Source organism: Marmota flaviventris, chromosome 9, assembly GCF_047511675.1.
Source record: "Marmota flaviventris isolate mMarFla1 chromosome 9, mMarFla1.hap1, whole genome shotgun sequence".
NCBI classification, from domain to species: Eukaryota; Metazoa; Chordata; class Mammalia; order Rodentia; family Sciuridae; genus Marmota; species Marmota flaviventris.
Window position 1 is genome coordinate 71,651,884 of NC_092506.1, and position 22,124 is coordinate 71,674,007.

At 37.7% G+C, this 22,124-nt stretch overlaps 1 protein-coding gene across 11 annotated transcripts in view; it reads right to left on the reverse strand.

Moving 5' to 3' along the window:
- The window catches only part of Dlg2 (discs large MAGUK scaffold protein 2), a 2,015,095-nt gene that overhangs the window by 568,745 nt on the left and 1,424,226 nt on the right, over positions 1-22,124 (reverse strand). For all 11 annotated transcript variants that reach the window (XM_071616557.1, XM_027942606.2, XM_034636731.2 and 8 more), the window contains one exon: positions 7,830-7,954. In XM_071616557.1, coding sequence (XP_071472658.1) covers positions 7,830-7,954 — 125 coding nt within the window. The remainder of the gene's footprint in view (positions 1-7,829; positions 7,955-22,124) is intronic.

The window sequence follows — 22,124 nt, forward strand, 5'->3', positions numbered from 1 at the left end:
CTCAGAAAAATGAATTCTTAAAAATAGCTAGGCTACCTTTGAATTAGAAATCAGGAGATAATTTGAGTATATTTTTCTACTTTCCCCTATCATTTTGTTGTGGTCTAGATCACACAGAACTGTTTGCTATAATCAATATCAAATGTAGTCTCAGAATATTCCAATGACAACATGTCTTCTTGGGAGACTGTTAGAAATAAATAAAAAGAAAAAGCAAACACCTTATCAGTATTTAAGGATGCAATCAGCTCTTTGATATACAAGTGTAGTGAGGAGTGGATCTTCTCTGAACTATAGAGTCAGTCAAAATGAAGAATTGATTACTTGGCCATGATAATAGCATTCTGAACTTCTCAGGTTGGTGATAATCATCAGATGATTAGGATATGATTTTAAAGCTAAAAATTCCTGAAGATCCTAGATAATGTTCATTGTATGCAGAAAGATGCTAAGTTTGAGAAAGTTCTGTGACCTTCCCAATATCTCACAGATAGTTAGTGGCAGGAGTCTCCAGGTCTCTTGCTTTCACTAGAGCAGTGCAGTGCTTCTTGTTACCTTTCTATCTGAGCTGGAAATTTAGATCCCCCTGCTAACAATGCCAGAAATTGCTCCCTGTGCACAAAACAGGAGCTAGAATTGAATCAGAATTTTTCGGGCTTCATGGAACCAATCTTAGGGAATATGAACCATCACATCTATGTCTTAACAATTCTATTGTTCCTCTGTGAGGAATCAATATGCCAGTCTCTTCTTTATGGCGTGTAATTGGATAACTGGATCACAAAATACAGTCTGATTTAATCCTTCTAAATTTTAAAGTAGTTCAGTAATTTATTTTCAGCCTTTGAAAATAGAAATGCTGCTTTTCAAGAATTTTTTATACATTATTGATATTTGAGCAGCCAGAACACAAGGTCAAATATCTGTTTGTAAGCTTAGGAAATGGGAGCATGGTATAATATTTGCCTTCTTAAAAGTTAATTATACCATATAGACATGAAGTCCAAACAAAGAATTTTCTCTACTTAGTGAATAGATTTCGGAACTTCACTGAATTATATCTTTAAGTGCACAATAATATAAAGACCCTTGGAGCTTTCTGAAACTAAGGGGAAAATCCCTCAGACTTGTACTTGTGAATAGAAATATATTATGTCAGAAATGAATGGCAGGGTATTTTGAATTACAGCATTAGTGTGATATAATTCACATACTTTAAAAATAACACATTTAAGTGGGTTTTAAAAGTTTGTTTATTTTTTTTTCAATATAAAAAGTAATCAGTACTATCCAATTGTAGAACATTTTCATAACTTCCCCAGAGAAATCTCATATCCATTTCCAGCCTCTGGCAATAACTAATCTACTTTCTACCTATATACATTTCTCTATTTGAAACACTCCATAGAAATAAAATAGCTCCACATATGTGACTTTTTGCATATGGTTTAATTTAGAATAATATTTTCAAGGTTTACCAATGTTTTAGGATATATAAATACATTGTTCTGGGCTGGGGATGTGGCTCAAACAGTAGTGCGCTCGCCTGGCATGCGTGTGGCCCGGGTTCAATCCTCAGCACCACATACAAACAAAGATGTTGTGTCCGCCAAAAAATAAATATTAAAAAAATTTCTCTCTCTTTCTCTCTCTCTCTCTTTTTTAAAAAATATATTGTTCCTTTTTTCCCTCACATTTTTATTGGTGCATTACAGTTGTACATAATGGTGGGGATTGTTATCACATATTTGTACTTGCACAAAATATGACAATATAATTTAGCTAACATAATAAGATTATATTAGCCTGCACTTCCCTCCCTCCTCCCCTTTTCCTACCCAGGTCCCTTTCTTCTATGCTGCTGATCTCCATTTCTTCTTATTGATAAATAATATTTAATTGTCCAGATATACCACAATTTGTCTATTGATTCATCCCTTGATGGACATTTGGATAGTTTCCTTCCATTCTTGTTGGCTAGAATAATAAATGAGGCTATGAGCATGAATGTACAAGTTTTTGTATGGACATATGTTTTCAGTTCTATTGAGTATATAACTAGAAGTAGAATTGTTCCTCACATGGTAGTTATTTATAACTGTCTGATGAACAGCCAGACTGCTTTCCCAAGTGGCTGCACCTTTTTACAGAACCATCAGCAGTGTTGAGGGTTCTAATTTCTCTATATCCTTGTCAACATTTTTCTTGCCCACCATTTTGATTTTAGCTGTCCTAGTAGGTATGAGTATGAAGTGGTATCTCAATGTAGTTTTGATTTGAAGTTCTCTTATGAATAATGATGTTGAGCATCTTTTTATATACCCATTGGCCATTCATATGTTTTCTTTGAAGAAATAAATATTGAAATCTGGGTAAGATGAATAGCACCTCCTCCATATCCTCCCTACCATAAGAAATCCATATCCTAAGCCCTGGAGCCTTTGAAGGTGTTACTTTATATGGAAAAGAGACTCTACAGATGTAATTTAATTAAGTATCTTGAGATGGGGAGGTAATTCCAGATTATCTGAGTGAGTGAGTGTAATCACAGAAGACTTTATAAGAAGGAGGAACCAGAGTGAGAAAAGAGTGTGATGATGGAAGCAAAGGTTGGACTCAGGCTGAGTAAAGAGAAAAGTTCAACATGGAGAAGTACTCCAAGAATTTATCAGTCTCATATGCTATTTCACTTAATGAAAACCTTCTTTTTCCTTAAACCATCAGAAAAGGGGCTCTTGGGAGTAAGTTTCATACTGTGATGTTTGGAAATTGTTCTCCTCTTCTGCATGGGGCTTCCTTCTTATTTGTACAGAAATAAATATTAAATTTATGGTTTTTTTTTCATTTCTGAGTTATATGCCTTCACGTGCTGATGATTACTAAATTTTCCTCCTGTTTCCTTCTTTGTGTCTTTTGATCTGTTTTTCCTTCCTTTTTCTCATATTTTTATTTTTAAATCACTAGGGAATTCATGGACACACATTAATGAAATAATAAATGAATACATTACCAAAGGAGACTCAGAAGTTCAATATTGTGGCTTGTATACTGGTATGCATTCTTGAAACAGTAATAGGTGAATTTTCACCTTATCATTATAGTCAAACTTCACGATAGTTAATATTATTCTCGTTTGAAATGAACGTGTGTTATTTTAGCTTATATAAAGGCAGAACTAACCTTAGCTATAAACAGGGAACTAATAAATGAAGTAATGAAGTTAAAGGAAAAAAAAACAACAAACCTTTTCTTTCATCCTGTCTAGGCATAGAAATGATTGTGTTCAGGGCTAGGAGATTAAATTGTGTCACTTGTCAGGAAACTGGCAAGCAGCCATCCTTTCTGCCTGCTTCTACACTTTGCTTTTGTGCTGTGGATGGGTTTAATAAATGCACTGTTCTGTAAAATGTCATAGCTGCATTGCCAAGTGGAGGATGTCATGTGATAGCTCTTCCCCAGGATGACATATCAATATTGGTCCCTGGCAATCTAGGGACTTCAAGCTGCACAGAGGGCATGTTTATGATTCAGATACAAGTATAGACATAAAAATCATTCTTCAAAGCATGGAAGTATACCTATTTTTCTCTGAAAGAAAAACCTAATGTTCTTTCCAAAATGTTCTTATTTTCAAAGATATGTCATGCTCTCAAATTCTAGAAGGCAAAAAATAAATGACTGGTAATATTTATTGAAAGTTTCATCTAACTGTTAATCAAATAAATGCAAAGGAAAGCAAAGAAATATACCTTTATTTTTCCCCTTGGAAAATAGCCCCAAATGATATATGTGTAAGCACAAAAAAATACTGATAACCAACTATAAAACAGGCCATCTCTAGCATTATTGGTGGAAGTAAGGAATTAGACAAGGATGTGGGGTCATCTTAGAATTCTGCCTACCACAGTTGTCACTCCTGGCTGCCACAGACTTGTGGCTCAGGTTCAGCATTCTGCTAAATGTTTGGCTCTGCAGATAACAATGATTTTGAGGACTTCACATTTTACTTAGCTCCTTCCCACCTTCCTTTCATTTAATCTTGCCATTAGGCTTCCTGAGATACATGCAGTGTACCAATGAGACAACTGGAGAACAGAGAGCTTAAAAAGAACCCCAAAGTCACAAAGCTAGGAAGTACAACCTGGAACCCAGTTCCTCTGGCTCCAAATATTATGTTCTTTCCCCCCCCCCCATCTCTTTTCTGGGACAACCACTGAGACCACAGCTCAGTTCGAAGTCTGTTCTATTTTCAGAAAAAGTTACTTCTCACTTTACCTGTACTGAAAGCCTACACTCTCACTTTATTTTGGGCATAATTTAGCATCCGCAGGAAAGTTTTATATAATGTTCCCAGGATTCCTAGAATGATGTGTATGTGTGTGTGTGTGTGTGTGTGTGTGTGTGTACACATTTTCCATTGCTACCTAGAAGATCACAAATTTAGCAACTTGAAACAACACCTAGGTCCACTTTTTAAGTGGCCTTTAATTTCATGTCAGAGTATGACCTAGAGAAACAGGGATATGAAAAACTAGAAACAAGAAGCTTAAGGGAAGGATATAGAGGGTGAAAGGAACTGAAGAAAATGTAAAAGGGATGAGAGAAAAGGGAATAGAAATAAGGAGAAAGAAACAGAGTAGAGGAGAGGAAATACTACTGAGAGACACAGAGGTTAGAGGAGAAAAAGGATGGTTTAATGTTGGTAAAATTTAGTGAGCACCTAATGTGCCTGGCATAGCTAAGGACTTAGGGGAATCTCACTGAATTCTCAGAATATTGAAGTAGCTATTACTATCACCATTTTACATAAAAAATGGCAACTAAAAGAGTTTAACTTACCCAAAGTCAATTATGTTAGTATATAGACATTAGCAATTATATTTTTTTTAGAATTTATTGTAATGTTCTTCTTTTAGAACTAACAGTGAAATAAAAAAAAAAAAAATACTCTTCAAAGCTTGTTGGTCCAGCCTCAAACACTGTTCTTGATACACTGAGAAAAGTTAGATAGGCTTAGTTGGGGCTTGAGGGTGACTATTTCATAACAGTCATTTACAATGTTCATTGAATTCTAATTAAAACAGATCCCTAAAATGTTTTATTCCTCAGGTTTCACTCTTCTGAGTCTCAGCATCCCTCTATGTAAAATGTGGACCTTAGCCAGGTGTGCTGGCATATGCCTGAAATCCAAGTGGCTTGGGAGGCTATGGCAGGAGGATTGGGAGTTCAAAGCCAGTCTCAGCAACTTGGTACTAAGTAACAGGGAGACCCTGTCTCTAAATAAATATTTTTAACAGGACTGGGGATGGAGATCAGTGGTTAAGCATCCCTGGGGGGTCAATCCCTAGTACCAAAGGGGGAAAATGTGGATCTTGTACTATATTTTAAATCTAAAAATCTGTATTTAATGTTATACTGAAAGACTTTCAACTGTTATTCTTGAAATCTCAGATGCCCTCAAGCCATTCAAATGCAAGGCAGGTAGCCTTGAGTGGGGAAGAGTCTCAGCAGGGTAGCAAGGATCCATCAGAATGAAGTGGAGGCCCCAGTAAGTATTTTCCCTTAGGAAAGAGGCCAGTAGATTGGGGTACAGATGTATTTTGCTGCTCCAGTTAGGACCACTGTAAAGAAATCTACAGGTTGTTTATTGTAAAACCCTGGAAGGTATTGTTCATAGACACTTTCCTAATCCTGGATCCAGGAAGCAGAGCAAGGACCAATAAATAGTCAGAATAAAGGAAACTGTGGCTCAGTAGAAAAATAACAATGCCTCACACATAATAAAAGCTCAATAAATGTTGCCTCTCTTTAATATTTTCATCTTTACAACTAATATGGAGCTTTCAGAAGACCAGAATTCTCTTTATCTCTGTAGACATGAGATTGCCTCCAATGCTTGCAGACAAAGAATGGTGGCACTCTCAGAGGTGTCACTTTTCATTCTTAATTGAAGAGCACACATGTAACATAGCCTGTTCTATCTCAAGCTGAGAGGCAGCATTTTTCATAGAGAAGTTCCCCTGTTTTCAGGTAAAGGTTTCAACTGATGATTGTGGCCCACTGATTTCTTCATTATTCCATGGTGACTCTATTGCTAAACTTTTAAAATAGATCTACTGCAGAGTTGAGTATAACAAACTCAGTTCCCTCTGTGTTTGACTTGTGGAATTATACAGCCACCCAGGCTGCCCACTCGCCTGCCTACCTGCAGTCCTTCCTTTCCTCTTTTCCTTCCTCCTTCCTTCCTTCCTTCCTTCCTTCCTTCCTTCCTTCCTTCCTTCCTTCCTTCCTTCCTTCCTCCCTCCCTCCCTCCCTCCCTCCCTTCCTTCCTTCCTTCCTTCCTTCCTTCCCTCTCTCTCCATCTCTCTCGCTCTCCCGCTCTCCCTCTCACCTCCCTTTTTCTCTTTTTTGGTGTGGTACTCAGGATTGAAACCAGGGTGGTGGGCTGGGGATGTGGCTTAAGTGGTAGCACACTTGCCTGGCATGCGTGCGGCCTGGGTTCGATCCTCAGTACCACATACAAACAAAGATGTTGTGTCCGCTAATAACTAAAAAATAAATATTAAAAACATTCTCTCTCTCTCTCTCTCTCTCTCTCTCTTTAAAAAAAGAAAAAAAAAAAAAAGAAAAAAACACACCAGGGTGCTTTACCACTGAACCACATCCTCAGCCCTTTTATTTTGAGATAGTCTCACTAAGTTGCTCAGGCTGACCTCACACTTTGAAATCTTCCTGCCTCAGCCTCCTGAGTCCCTGGGATTATAGGTGAGTGCCATTGTGCCTGGATCACAGCATCTATTTGAAACCTCTCACTCTTCAACCTGGATATTTCCTTACTCTGAAAATAACTTTGTCAATTTGACTTGGAAATTCTATTGTCAAATAGGATGGATTTCCTTATGGAAGTGTTTCTTTTTGTTGATAGGAAATACAGGTATACTTGAAAAACAAAATGTAATTTGTCCTGTACAAACTGCAAGATGAAGCTGTCAAAACTAATCACTGCATCAGAAAGACTAGATAGGGAACAAGTGTCTTTGAAGGATTCCTAAGAAAACAGCAAACAGGCTTATCATTCATGCTTAATGCAAAGCAGAACAAGAAAGGGATATGAAGTTTACATTGGTGCCATTCCTGTGTCACCTTCCTGTGTAATTCCATGCAAGCCAGAGCCATTCTACTCTATAGGATTCCTTGTGCCATCTGACAAAGACTCTCCTTGATCAAATTCGAGTAAGGTTCCTCTGAGCCTTCTTCTCCACTAGGCCTCAACTTTGGGCTTGGTCTTTGACCTCCTTATTCTAGTTTTAGAATCCCATTGAATTAGTTTAGCAAAAGTCCCTCACTCTTGGTAACTGATGAATTTCCTCATCCTCCACTGTCACTCTGGCCTGCCTTCAACAAGAATCCTGTCAAATTCCCTTAGCCAGAATCCCCATTTTCCCTGATGTTTTCTCTTTTCAATTTTCTATCCACTGATCCCCATCCCCTCCTTGGTTATAAGTCCCCATTTGTCTTTGTTGTACTCAGAGTTACGGATTCTTTCCCCTACTGCAAAGTGTTTCTTTCATTGTCTTTTTCTTCTTTTCCAGTGCTCAGGAAAAGAAGCCTCGCAGGTGTTGGCAATTACCAAGTACTCTACCACACCCCACTACTCAAAAATCAGTAAGTGGCAAGAGATCTGCAAAGGCATTACAGAAAGCTTGCTTTGACAACCTTCCCTCTCACATATAAGAGTTTTGTAGAATTATTATTCTCCAAAGGTACAAGTGTGTCTCATTGAAGCATCAGATCAACTTCCAAATAATTCTAACGTTTCAGATCTTTACCTGAGTCTGCCATCCTCTGCTGCAGCACCTCCTGGTATAATCTTTGTAATAAATATGCCAGGGTCATCTCCAATGTGGGGATTATCTGTCCCTCCAGCAATACTGAATCCCAGTCCAGAATTCCCCTGTAGAAACAATAAGCAGACATTAAGTGATGTGGGTGTCATCTAACACCTAGCCCCTTGCACTCTCTGTTATCATGTTACTCTTTAAATGGAAATCAGGTGACAGGCACTTTTGTATGCAAAACCATAAAGTGCATAGTCAGCAGACAAAGGAAGGTCAGGAAAAATACTCATTTGTCACTGCATTGCAAGAATTCAAGGGGCATTGCATTTTTGTTTTTTAAAAAAGTTTCCCTTATACAAAAATTAAAATGATCATTATGAATGAGGAAATAAAGGCTTATAAATTGTGTGTTATGAAAAGTCCTAGAGTCTTTAGAGTATCAGTTGCAAAAATTATATATTCATATGAGAAATAATGGAAAGAAATAGACTATATGAAAATATCTGATAGAATAGTGAAATGTGGGTGTTTTTGTTATGTTACATCTAGTTTTTTTTTTCCTAATGTGCATTATCCATTAAATAAATGTTTTCCTATGTAACATGGTTGGAATTCAGAAGGCAGGACTCCCTTCTTGTCAAAATACATGTGAAATACTTTCAACAACAAACAGGTTTTAATTTGTAGTAGTAATAGACAAGGCATGCAATAATGCTACAAAGTGTAAATTTCAAGAGTTTACATTTAATAAAACTTCCATACTTCTATAGATTGAGGAGCTAACATCCAACACACATAAAACCTTCTAAAATTCATATGTAAGGCATAATTAAATGTCTCCTCAAAATTCACATCCCATCTTACTTAACATATTTCTTTCGTGTTCTCTTTGAATACCCATCTCCATGGTTACATTATGTTTCTATAATTGTGTTCTGAAATTTTTCCAATTCATATTACATTTTAAGACCCTTCTGTATAGCTAGGCAGTCTTTAAATTTTCTATTTTAAATGGCTAAATAATATTTCATTAAGTTCCTATGCCATCATTTATTTAACTGGTCTCCTGTCACTTGATATTTAATTACTCCATATATTCTTACAATAAATATAGCTTACTAAATTGATTAAGTTCCACTCTTGGGTAAAAAGAAATGAAGACTAAGAATTTAATGGTTAATCCTGAGTAATTAATTAAAGCACTCAATTAGTTAGAAAAGTTCAATGTCAAGATAAAGTCAGCTATAACTAGATAGTTATATCACTGCAAATGTCAAGGTAATATTTAGCATTTTTTCTTGACTGAATTAGGAAAACTGAATTCCAGAAGGTTATTGCACAGTTGTATATTTATGTTGAAAGGTTGAAACTAATAACCCAGCCAGAGCAACTTAAATCCTTACTCTTTATATTTCTGACATCTTCTGTAATTCTGCTTGTTCTTTAAAAATTCCATGTTCATTGAACAGAGATGTTACTTAATAGCAATAGAGTATTCATTAGTTTTTAAAATATTTAACAACATCTCTGTGTCTGGCATTAGATAAGCTCTGGAGCTATAGCAGTGATGGTATCAGTTTATGAGACATGTGAAGGGGAAGTATGAATGTAGGAGTAGCTAAGAGGGGGACCAAATATGACTTAGTGACATAGAGGGGAGAACACCAACAGGGAGGGGAGAACTCATGTTAAAATCCCTGAGGAGAGAAAGGGTATGCCAGGTCCAAGAAATAGACAGTGGAAACAAAGAAGGCCAGGAGGAGATGGAGATAAGTGGAGATAAGTCTTAATCATAAGGATCAAAAGAACAGAGCATATGAGAATCCATTTGCTGTGGTAAGTACCTATTAAAACCCAGTGACTTGTGTCAGTGTGGGTGGAGGATCTCCTATGTGACTGACCCTAATCTAAGGCTACTGAAGATTAAGAGCAGATGACTTCTGCTATCATGGATTTCTAGGCACAGCAGAAAAAGTAGTGATAGTCTGGCATCTGGTGATGAATACATTTTATAGTAAGTAACCTTGACTGCTTTGTCAAATATATAGCCATGGAGAGAGACAGCACATAGGTGATAGATAAGGCAGTTTCTCTAAGATCCAGAGGTCTAGCGCACAAAAGGATGGGAAGATGAGTATCTTCAAAGTAATTTGTATCTAGTTCCAAGAACATCAACTGAAGCGCATTGCTCTTATTAGAGCTAATATCTCAGGGATTATAATTTCTTGGTTAATGGGAGTACAGAAAGAAGAAAGGAAGCAGAGATTGGGAGATACCCAGATGCTTTCCCCTAATATTATCAATGTTTGGAGAGAGCAAACAAAACTTCAACATTTGAGAAAGATATTCACAATCTAGTTCTTAGCCTTGTTAGCTTTATTTTCAGCTTCATATTTTAGCCCTTGGGAACACTGAACCAAACTACCAGCTCTTACCTGCAGGAAACACACTACACCTCTTCTCTTGGCCAGGAAGAGAGAAAACTCATGCTGATTTCTCTACCAGAAACTTCTTATCTCCCATTGCTTAGCCTAATTCTTTACATTTTCTAAGCTGCAGTCCAGATGGCTTGGACTCCAGGTAGTGTTTTTTAAATTTAATTTTTTCTTACAGATTGATAAGTTGTAATAATGGGATAGAACTGGTGATATCATTTTTAATATGATTTGGAAAAAATAAATTAATCCATTCCTTCAAATATTTAATATTTTCCTGTGAAGAAAACATTAGAAGTTTGCTTTCAGGAAAATGGAAATATATAGGATGCAATTATGAGCTTTACTCACCATACTGTGCAATTTTTCTGAGCTTATTTCACTTAGCATAATGTTCTCTAATTCCATCCATGCTGTCCCAAATGATAGGATCTCTTCACTCATTTCTTTTCTTTTTCTTTTTTTTTTTTGCAGTGCTGGGCATAGAACCCAAAGCTTAGTGTATATTAGGCAAGAGATCTAACCCTGATCTATGTATTTCAAGCCCTGATCTCTACATTTTAAAATATTAACTACTATTTCATTTCATACCAAATTTTCTTTATTCATTCATCCCATGATGGAAACTTAGTTTGATTCCACAACCTGGTTTTTATGAACAGAGATGCAATGACATAGAGTAGAGATATGCCTTCAGCATGTTAATTTCAAGACTTTCGGGTAAATAGGAAAGGGGATTTCTGGATAATATGGTAGTTTTAGTGTTTTGAGGAACCTGGATACTGTTTTCCATAATTGTTATACTAGTTTACATTCTTACCATATTGTTTTCATAATACTATTTGCTGAAGAATTATCCCCCCCACACACATTATTGGTGCCTTTGTTAAAGTTCTGTTCCCTTTCCTCCCTTTGTTAAAGTTCAGGGTTCCCTTTCTTCCACATCCTCACCAGTACTTATTATTTGTCTTTTTTGTTAAAAGCCATTCTAACATATGAAGTGATAGTTCATTATGGTTTTAATTTGCATTTTCTATTATTTGGATATTAATCTCTCATCAGATGTATGGCTTACACTTTCTCCTGATTCATAGTTTGCCCATTGTTAATTTTCTCCTTTGATATGAATAGGTTTTTAATTTTTATACAATCCCATTTGTCTATATTGCTTTTGTTGCCTGTATTTATGGGGCAAATAAAAAAAATCTTTGCCCAAACCAACATATTTCCTCCAAGTTTTCTTCCTGTAGGTTTACCATTTCAGGGCTTATGTTTAAGTCTTTAATCCACTTTGAGTGTATTTTTGTATGTGGTGTGACATAAGGGTTCAATTCCATTTGATTGCATATGGATATCTTGTTTTCATAATACTATTTGCTGAAGAATTATCCCCCCCCCCATTATTGGTGCCTTTGTTAAAGTTCTGTTGATTATAAATGTATACTCCATTTTCTGGTCTGTTTGTTCCATTGGTTGATATGTCTATTTTTATGCCAGTACCATGCTGTTTAATTACCATTGCTGTGCAGTATAGTTTGAAATCTGGTGGTATGATGCCTTTAGCTTTATTCTTTTTCTTATTGACTGCTCTGGCTATTTGCACTTTTGTGTGGTTCCTTGTGAATTCTAGAATTGTTTTTCTATATCTGTGACAAATGAAAATGAAATTTTGATAAGGATTGCTTTGAATCTGTAGATATTTGGCGGGGGGTGGGGGGCGGGTATTAGGGCCTTTTTCATAATATTAATTCTTCCAATCCATGAACACAGGCTATCCTTCCACTTTTTTCTTTCTTGTTCAATTTCTTTCATTTAATGTTTTATATACATAGGTCTTTCACTTCTTTGGCTAAATTTATTACTATTTTTTGTAGTTATTGTAAATGAGTTTGGTCTCTTGATTACTTTCTCATGAAGTCCATTGTTAGTGTAGAGAAAAGCTACTTATTTCTGCATGTTGATTTTGTATCTTGTAACTTTTCTGATTCATTTATCAGTTATAACACCTATTCGGTGGAGTCTATGGTTTTCTACATATTAGATCCTGTCATTAGCAAACAGGGACAATTTAACTTCTTCCTTTTTGATTTGTATGCCTTTTCTTTCTCCTGGTTAATTGCTCTGGCTAGGATCCCTAGAATATAAGTGATGAGAATGGGTATTCTTTTATTACAGATCACTGAGGAAAGATTTTCAACTGTCCTTTGTTGAACGTGATGTTAGTTGTGGGTTTGTCCTATTTGGCCTTCATTGGATTTTAATACATTCTTTCTATACCTAATTTGTTGATAGTTTTAACCATGAAAGGATATTGAAATTTTTCAAATACTTTTTCTACATCTAGTGAGATGATTATGATTTTTGTCTTTATTCTGTTAGTGTGGTATATCTTATTATTGATTTTCGTATGTTGAATCATCTTTGTATCTGAGGGATAAATCTCATTAAGTTTTAGTGAATCATCAATGTTGTTGAATTTGGTTTGGTCAAAGTAATGTTAAATAATTACCTGATTCTAAGCAGGTCACTCCTTATTTGTGTTTTTGTAGATTGTTATGCTTACCTATGCCAGGCATCGTTAAATTGGGTTATCTATTTCTAACATTCCTTCAGGCTGAGCATGTAGAAGGTAGGGAGTATGTATTGTTCATCCTTATTTAGTTGGTGCCTCATATGATACATGGTATTGCCAATAAATATTTATTTATTTATTTAAATTTAATTTTATTTTTTTGTGGTGCTGGGGATTGAACCCAGGGCCTTATGCATGCGAGGCAAGCACTCTACCAACTCATCTATATCCCTAGCCTCTGTCAATAAACATTTAATGAATGAATGGACAAACAAATCTGCTGAAAATATGTGCACTAAAGAGAAGACCCAGAAGGGGCATGATAGAAGTCCACGATGTGTCAAGAAATGTAATTTGAAAGTAAAAGCCATTTTGTTCTGTGTGGCTATAAAAATTAAAAAAAAAAAAAAAAGGAAAGCTCACATATTCAGCTCAGCTGAAGAATGAACTGTCCAATTTGGGGATGTTTGCTTTTGAAGGAATGGAGTGTCCTTCACTCAAGGCTCCTCTCAGGGCAGAAGAGACCCAGGCATCTATTGAAAGGTTAATTTGGATGATATCAAAACATTCTTTTGTTTCTCTTGCAACAGAGAAAAAAGGAATGCTTTAAAGAAATGTTAGCAGGGGAAGTAGATCACTGTTGCAATTTTAAAAATTATTCTGTGAATAAACAAATCTTTGAAGTAGTAGTTTTGATCTGACAATTGACTACAATATGAAGAATGTGGTAGCTCTGGCATTCCCTAATATACATTCTTCTGACCCCAAACCCACTCTAAGGAAAATAATGGATGGATGAGGAAATCCACAATAGAGAGAGGTAGATATAAACAGAATGTAACTTGCCCTGTATTTCTGGTCCCAAAATTTCCTGCAAACTTTTGTAGTCCTATTCAAACCAGTCTGCCAGCTGAATCTGGCCAGTCACCACAATTCTTTAGAAGAGGTTCATCTGAATTCAGTTGAGAGAATTATTTGAAGTGCTTTCCCACCTCCTCATATTGTTCTCTCTTTGGTTCTCCTACCAGCTAGCAACATTCAATGGAATGGAGAACAGAAAACAAAAAGTGGCAATGAAATTGCTGCCTGCTGCTCTGCATGGATGAATCATTCCAGACCTCTAACAATCACCCTAGAGCCTGCCAACTTCATGGGCAGATCTCAGCTCCTCTCTCTTCTGAGCAGCAATCTCTCCATGTGGACAGGCAGACCTCTGGCTGACACTATTAGATCCTGAAAATCATGGCTAGTTAACCCAATGTTGACCCTTGACTCATTCAATGGAAACTTAGAGGTGTCTTACTGGTAAGAGTAGCACCTGCACAGAGTTCTGAGTGGGCTACTGTGTCCTTACAGTTGTGCAGATTCCATGACCGATGAATGTGGCTGGATTGGGCCATTCTTTCTCCTGGTTACCAATCCTCCACATTTGTTGACTCTTTCCAAGAAACACAAGCCCATTATCGTCTATCCAAATGGTACTTCTTGTAATTCTCACCATTTCCTCTCAGGAAAAGAATCAGCAAAAAAGAAAAACACTTTATGACTTACTTGATGGTCACGAATATTATAAATATAATGTCCCCAGGAAAGCTCCGCTTTCATTAAAAGTTTTTCCCCAAATGGGATTTAAATAAAAATGAGAGGAAAATATGTGGTAATATCATGATCACATACATTTGTCTACTGACAAAGAATTTCTTGGATTTTCAGAAATTAAATTTTTCTTTAAAATACTGTAATTTATCCTAAATAAATAACCAGCAATGTGTGCAAAGGCTTGTGTTCAAAGTTTGTTGCAACAATATTTTTCTAATGATCAAATTATATTCCATGCTTGTATGATTATATCCAAATAAACCCTAATATTGTATATGATTATAGTGCACTAATAAAAAATAAATAGAATCATGTAACAAAATGAGCCAATTCCCCTGTTTACTGCTCTTCACTGAGAAAAGCTCATAAGGACACATTTTCTTCAATCTAAGTCATGCGCAAACTAAATCACACATGACTAATAAATTCAGGACTACTTTAGTATCTGAAAACAAAACACACAAAACTGAAAACAAACATTCATATAACAGAGAATGGTTAAAAATACTGTGGTACATATATCTGAATTTTGGAATATTTTAGAGTCAGTAAGATGGTTGTATCATTTAATAACAATGGAAATGTTCATTATTATGAGATTTTAGTTACACTGATTGCTACTGTAAGAATTCAAAGAAAATTACTTATTTTTAACAGGCAAATCATTCATTTTAATTAATAATAGTAAAATTATTTACTTATTCAAACTTTCTAATAAGAGGACTTTTTAAAAAAATTATATAGTCCCTAGTAAATTACTAAAAATACTCTCAAGGGAACTAATATTTTTATTCTATGTTAAACAATGATCTAGGCTTCTTATAATTCCCTATTCAGCAGAGAGGGAATTTATGTCTTTATGTATATGAAAAACAAATGCAAAAAAACACTGAGGCTGAGAAGAGTGAAATGATTTATCTGGAGACATAAAGCGAGTTCATATTGGATTTCAGGTTCAACTCTAGCTTTGTTAGAATCCAATACTATTTTCTTTCTATTATAGCATGTTGCTTCTTCTGAATTCTGGGTAATTTGATATCATAATAATAATAAAATAATAAAGTACCTTTTTCTGTTTTGGGAAAGGATATAAACCACTTCTGCCAGTACAAGAAAGTATTTTATTTTTTTTTTTTTTTTTTTTTTTTTTTTTTTTTTTAATTTTTATTGTGGGTTGTTCAAAACATTACAAATTTCTTGACATATCATATTCCACACTTTGATTCAAGTGGGTTATGAACTCCCACCTTCACCCCATACACAGATTGCAGAATCACATCAGTTACACATCCATTGATTTACAAATTGCCATACTAGTGTCTGTTGTGCTCCGCTGCCTTTCCCATCCTCCACCCTCCCCCCTCCCCACCTCTCCCCTCCCCTCCCCTCCTCTCTCTCTACCTCCTCCACAGTATAACCCTGAGGGTCTCCTTCCATTACCATGCAATTTCCCTTCTCTCTCCCTTTCCCTCCCACCTCTCATCCCTGTTTAATGTTAATCTTCTTCTCATGCTCTTCGACCCTACTCTGTTCTTAGTTACTCTCCTTATATCAAAGAAGACATTTGGCATTTGTTTTTTAGGGATTGGCTAGCTTCACTTAGAATAATCTGCTCTAATGCCATCCATTTCCCTGTAAATTCTATGATTTTGTCATTTTTTAATGCAGAGTAATACTCCATTGTGTATAAATGCCACATTTTTTTTATCCATTCGTCTATTGAAGGGCATCTAGGTTGGTTCCACAGTCTTGCTATTGTGAACTGTGCTGCTATGAACATCGATGTAGCAGTGTCCCTGTAGCATGCTCTTTTTAGGGCTTTAGGGAATAGACCAAGAAGGGGAATAGCTGGGTCAAATGGTGGCTCCATTCCCAGCTTTCCAAGAAATCTCCATACTGCTTTCCAAATTGGCTGCACCAATCTGCAGTCCCACCAGCAATGTACAAGTGTACCCTTTTCCCCACATCCTCGCCAGCACTTGTTGTTGTTTGACTTCCTAATGGCTGCCAATCTAACTGGAGTGAGATGGTATCTTAGGGTGGTTTTGATTTGCATTTCTCTGACAGCTAGAGATGTTGAGCATTTTTTCATGTACTTGTTGATTGACTGTATGTCCTCCTCTGAGAAGTGTCTGTTCAGGTCCTTGGCCCATTTGTTGATTGGGTTGTTTGTTTTCTTATTGTCTAATTTTTTGAGTTCTTTGTATACTCTGGATATTAGGGCTCTATCTGAAGTGTGAGGAGTAAAGATTTGTTCCCAGGGTGTAGGCTCCCTATTTACCTCTCTTATTGTTTCTTTTGCTGAGAAAAAACTTTTTAGTTTGAGTAAGTCCCATTTGTTGATTCTAGTTATTAACTTTTGTGCTATGGGTGTCCTATTGAGGAATTTGGAGCCCGACCCCACAGTATGTAGATCGTAGCCAACTTTTTCTTCTATCAGACGCCGTGTCTCTGATTTGATATCAAGCTCCTTGATCCATTTTGAATTCACTTTTGTGCATGGCGAGAGAAAGGGATTCAGTTTCATTTTGTTGCATATGGATTTCCAGTTTTCCCAGCACCATTTGTTGAAGATGCTATCCTTCCTCCATTGCATGCTTTTAGACCCTTTATCAAATATAAGATAGTTGTAGTTTTGTGGATTGGTTTCTGTGTCCTCTATTCTGTACCATTGGTCCACCCGCCTGTTTTGGTACCAGTACCATGCTGTTTTTGTTACTATTGCTCTGTAGTATAGTTTGAAGTCTGGTATCGCTATACCGCCTGATTCACACTTCCTGCTTAGCATTGTTTTTGCTATTCTGGGTCTTTTATTTTTCCATATGAATTTCATGATTGCTTTCTCTATTTCTACAAGAAATGCCATTGGGATTTTGATTGGCATTGCATTAAACCTATAGAGAACTTTTGGTAATATCGCCATTTTGATGATGTTAGTTCTGCCTATCCATGAACAGGGTATATTTTTCCATCTTCTAAGATCTTCTTCTATTTCTCTCTTTAGGGTTCTGTAGTTTTCATTGTATAAGTCTTTCACCTCTTTTGTTAGGTTGATTCCCAAGTATTTTATTTTTTTTGAAGATATTTTGAATGGAGTGGTTGTCCTCATTTCCATTTCAGAGGATTTGTCGCTGATATACAGGAATGCCTTTGATTTATGCGTGTTGATTTTATATCCTGCCACTTTGCTGAATTCATTTATTAGCTCTAATAGTTTCTTTGTAGAGCCTTTTGGGTCTGCTAGGTATAGAATCATATCATCTGCAAATAGTGATAATTTAAGTTCTTCTTTTCCTATTTTTATGCCTTTAATTTCTTTCGTCTGTCTAATTGCTCTGGCCAGTGTTTCGAGAACTATGTTGAACAGAAGTGGAGAGAGAGGGCATCCCTGTCTAGTTCCAGATTTTAGAGGGAATGCCTTCAGTTTTTCTCCGTTCAGAATGATGCTAGCCTGAGGCTTAGCATAGATTGCTTTTACAATATTGAGGTATGTTCCTGTTATCCCTAGTTTTTCTAGAGTTTTGAACATAAAGGGATGCTGTACTTTGTCAAATGCTTTTTCCGCATCTATCGAGATGATCATATGGTTCTTATTTTTAAGTCTATTGATGTGGTGAATAACATTTATTGATTTCCGTATATTGAACCAGCCTTGCATCCCTGGGATGAATCCTACTTGATCATGGTGTACAATTTTTTTGATATGTTTTTGTATCCGATTCGCCAGAATTTTATTGAGGATTTTTGCATCTAGGTTCATTAGAGATATTGGTCTGTAGTTTTCTTTCTTTGAAGTGTCTTTGTCTGGTTTAGGTATCAGGGTGATGTTGGCCTCATAGAATGAATTTGGAAGTTCTCCCTCCTTTTCTATTTCCTGAAGTAGCTTGAAAAGTATTGGTATTAGTTCTTCTTTAAAGGTTTTGTAAAATTCTGCTGTATACCCATCTGGACCTGGGCTTTTCTTAGTTGGAAGTCTTTTTATGGTTTCTTCTATTTCCTCAATTGATATTGGTCTGTTTAGGTTTTCTATATCCTCCTGACTCAATCTGGGCAGATCATATGACTTAAGAAATTTATCTATGCCTTCACTATCTTCTAATTTGTTGGAGTATAAGGATTCAAAATAGTTTTTGATTATCTTCTGTATTTCTGAAGTGTCTGTTGTGATATTGCCTTTTTCATCCCGTATGCTAGTAATTTGAGTTCTCTCTCTTCTTCTCTTCGCTAGCATCGCTAAGGGTCTGTCGATTTTGTTTATTTTTTCAAAGAACCAACTTTTAGTTTTGTCAATTTTTTCAATTGTTTCTTTTGTTTCGATTTCATTAATTTCAGCTCTGATTTTAATTATTTCTTGCCTTCTACTTCTTTTGCTGTTGTTTTGCTCTTCTTTTTCAAGGATTTTGAGATGAAGTATGAGATCATTTATTTGTTGGTTTTTTCTTTTTTTAAGGAATGAACTCCAAGCAATGAATTTTCCTCTTAGAACTGCTTTCAATGTGTCCCATAGATTCCGATATGTTGTGTCTGTGTTTTCATTTATCTCTAAGAATTTTTTAATTTCCTTCTTGATGTCTTCTATAACCCATTGATCATTCAGTAACCTATTGTTCATTCTCCAAGTGATGTATGCTTTTTCCTTCCTTCTTTTATCGTTGATTTTCAGTTTCATTCCATTATGATCAGATAAGATGCATGGTATTATCTCTACTCCTTTATATTGTCTAAGAGTTGCCCTGTGACATAATATATGATCTATTTTTGAGAAGGATCCATGTGCTGCTGAGAAAAAAGTGTAACTGCTTGATGTTGGGTGGTATATTCTATATATGTCAATTAGGTCTAGGTTATTAATAGTGTTATTGAGTTCTATAGTTTCCTTATTCAACTTTTGTTTGGAAGATCTGTCCAGTGGCGAGAGAGGTGTGTTGAAGTCTCCCATGATTATGGTATGGTGATCTATTAGACTCTTGAACTTGAGAAGAGTTTGTTTGACGAACATAGCTGCACCATTGTTTGGGGCATAAATATTTATGATTGTTATGTCTTGTTGTTGTATGGTTCCCTTAAGCAGTATGTAGTGTCCCTCTTTATCTCTTTTGATTAACTTTGGCTTGAAATCTATTTTATTTGATATGAGTATGGACACTCCTGCTTGTTTCCGAAGTCCATATGAGTGATATGATTTTTCCCAACCTTTCACCTTCAGCCTATATATGTCTTTTCCTATCAAATGCGTCTCCTGCAGGCAGCATATTGTTGGGTCTTGTTTTGTGATCCATTCTACTAGCCTGTGTCTCTTAATTGGTGAGTTTAAGCCATTAACATTTAGGGTTATTATTGAGATATGGGTTGTTCTTCCAGCCATATTTGTTTATTTCTGTTACTAAACATGGTTTGTTTTCCTCTTTGATTATTCCCCCCCCCCTTTACTGTCCTACCTCCCACTGTTGGTTTTCATTGTTATTTTCCATTTCCTCTTCCTGTAATGCTTTGGCAAGGATGTTTTGAAGAGATGGTTTTCTAGCTGCAAATTCTTTTAACTTTTGTTTATCGTGGAAGGTTTTAATTTCATCCTCCATCCTGAAGCTTAATTTCGCTGGATACACAATTCTTGGTTGGAACCCATTTTCTTTCAGTGTTTGAAATATGTTATTCCAGGATCTTCTAGCTTTCAGAGTCTGTGTTGACAGATCAGCTGTTATCCTGATTGGCTTACCCCTAAATGTAATCTGCTTCCTTTCTCTTGTAGCTTTTAAAATTCTCTCCTTATTCTGTATGTTGGGCATCTTCATTATGATGTGTCTAGGTGTGGATCTCTTATGATTTTGCACATTCGGCGTCCTATAGGCTTCTAGGATTTGGGGTTCTGTCTCATTCTTCAAGTCTGGGAAGTTTTCTTGTATTATTTCATTGAATAGACTTCTCATTCCTTTGGTTTGGAGCTCTGTACCTTCCTGTATCCCAATGACTCTTAAGTTTGGTCTCTTAATGTTATCCCATATTTCTTGGATGTTCTGCTCATGGTTTCTTAACAGTCTTGCTGAGCTGTCTATGTTCTTTTCCAGTTGAAATACTTTGTCTTCATTGTCTGATGTTCTATCTTCTAAGTGTTCTACTCTGCTGGTAGTATTCTCCATTGAGTTTTTAAGTTGGTTTATTGCTTCCTGCATTTCTAGGATTTCTGTTTGTTTGTTTTTTATAACCTCTATCTCCCTGTATAGTTGATCCTTTGCTTCCTGGATTTGTTTGCGTAATTCGTTGTCGAAGTGATCTTTCATTGTCTGATTTTGCTGTTTAATGTCTTCCTTGATACTCCAGATCATCTGAAGCATGTAAATCCTGAATTCTTTATCTGACATTCCATCTGCTGCAGCTGTTACCTCTTCTAAAGTTGCGTTGACCTGCATTGCTTGTGGTCCTTTCTTTCCTTGTCTTTTCATACTGCTTGCGTATCTTTCCTGCAGGTGCGGGCGGCGGCTGTGCTCTCTCCTTATTCCAATTGGGGTGTCGTGGCTACCACGCCGGCAGGTCACTGGGCCTGTTCTGGGAGCTGGCGGCGGCTCTGTTCTGCCCCTACTCCAATTGGGGTGACGAGTGTACCACGCCGGCAGGCCACCGGGCCTGATCCGCCGGTCGGTTGCAGGTTTGCCTACCCTGCAGGCGCGGGAGGCGGGTCTACTCTGCCCCTACTGCAAATGGAGTGACGTGTCTGTCGTACCGGCAGGCCACTGGGCCTGTCCCGCTGGTCGGTCGCAGATCTGCCCACCTTTCGGGCACGGGTGGAGGCTCTGCTCTGCCCCTACTCCAATTAGGGTGTCATGGCTACCCCGCCTGCAGGACGCTGGGCCTGTTCCTGGCACGGGCAGCGACTCTGCTCTGCCACTACTCCAATTAGGGTGGTGTTTGTACCACGCCGGCAGGCTCCTGGGCCTGATCCGCCGGTCTGTTGTAGGTCTGCCTACCTTGGAGGCGCGGGCGGCGGATCTGCCCTGCCCCTCCTACCACGCCTGCGGACCCCTGGGCCTGATCTGCAGGTTGATCACTGATCTGCTCACCCTGCGGGCACGGGTGGCAGTTCCGCTCCGCCCCCACTCCAATTGGGGTCACGTGACCACCACACTGGCAGGGCCTGATCCGGGCGTGGGAGAAGGATCTGCTCTGCCCCTACTCCAGTTGGGGTGACGTGTGTACCACACTGGCAGGCCACTGGGCCTGACCCGCCAGGCTGACACAGGTCTGTTTACCTTGCAAGCGCGAACTGCGGCTCTGCCCTGCCCCTCCTACCACGCCCATGTACCACTGGGTCGCGGGTCTGCCCACCTTGCGGTTGCGGCTGGCGGCTCCGCTCCGCCCCCTCTCCAATTGGGGTCACGCGGTCACCACGCTGGCGAGCCGCTGGGCCTGCTCCGGGCGCTGGCGGCGGCCCGGCTCCTTCCCTCTGGCTCGACGACAAATTGAGGAGACTCGGGTGACTGTGCCTCACCCCCCCTACCAGGAGACCAACTGCTTATGTCACCACTGGTATTGATGAAGTTCCCTCCTCCGCCGCTTTCTGCAGACATCAGATCTCTGCCATGTTGGTATCCTATGCGAATGGCAGCATTTCGTTCCCCTTGCCGGGCAACCAAAGCACCGGGTGAGTCCTGACCGGCCCTCAGCAGGACCCGGACCGAGAAGCAG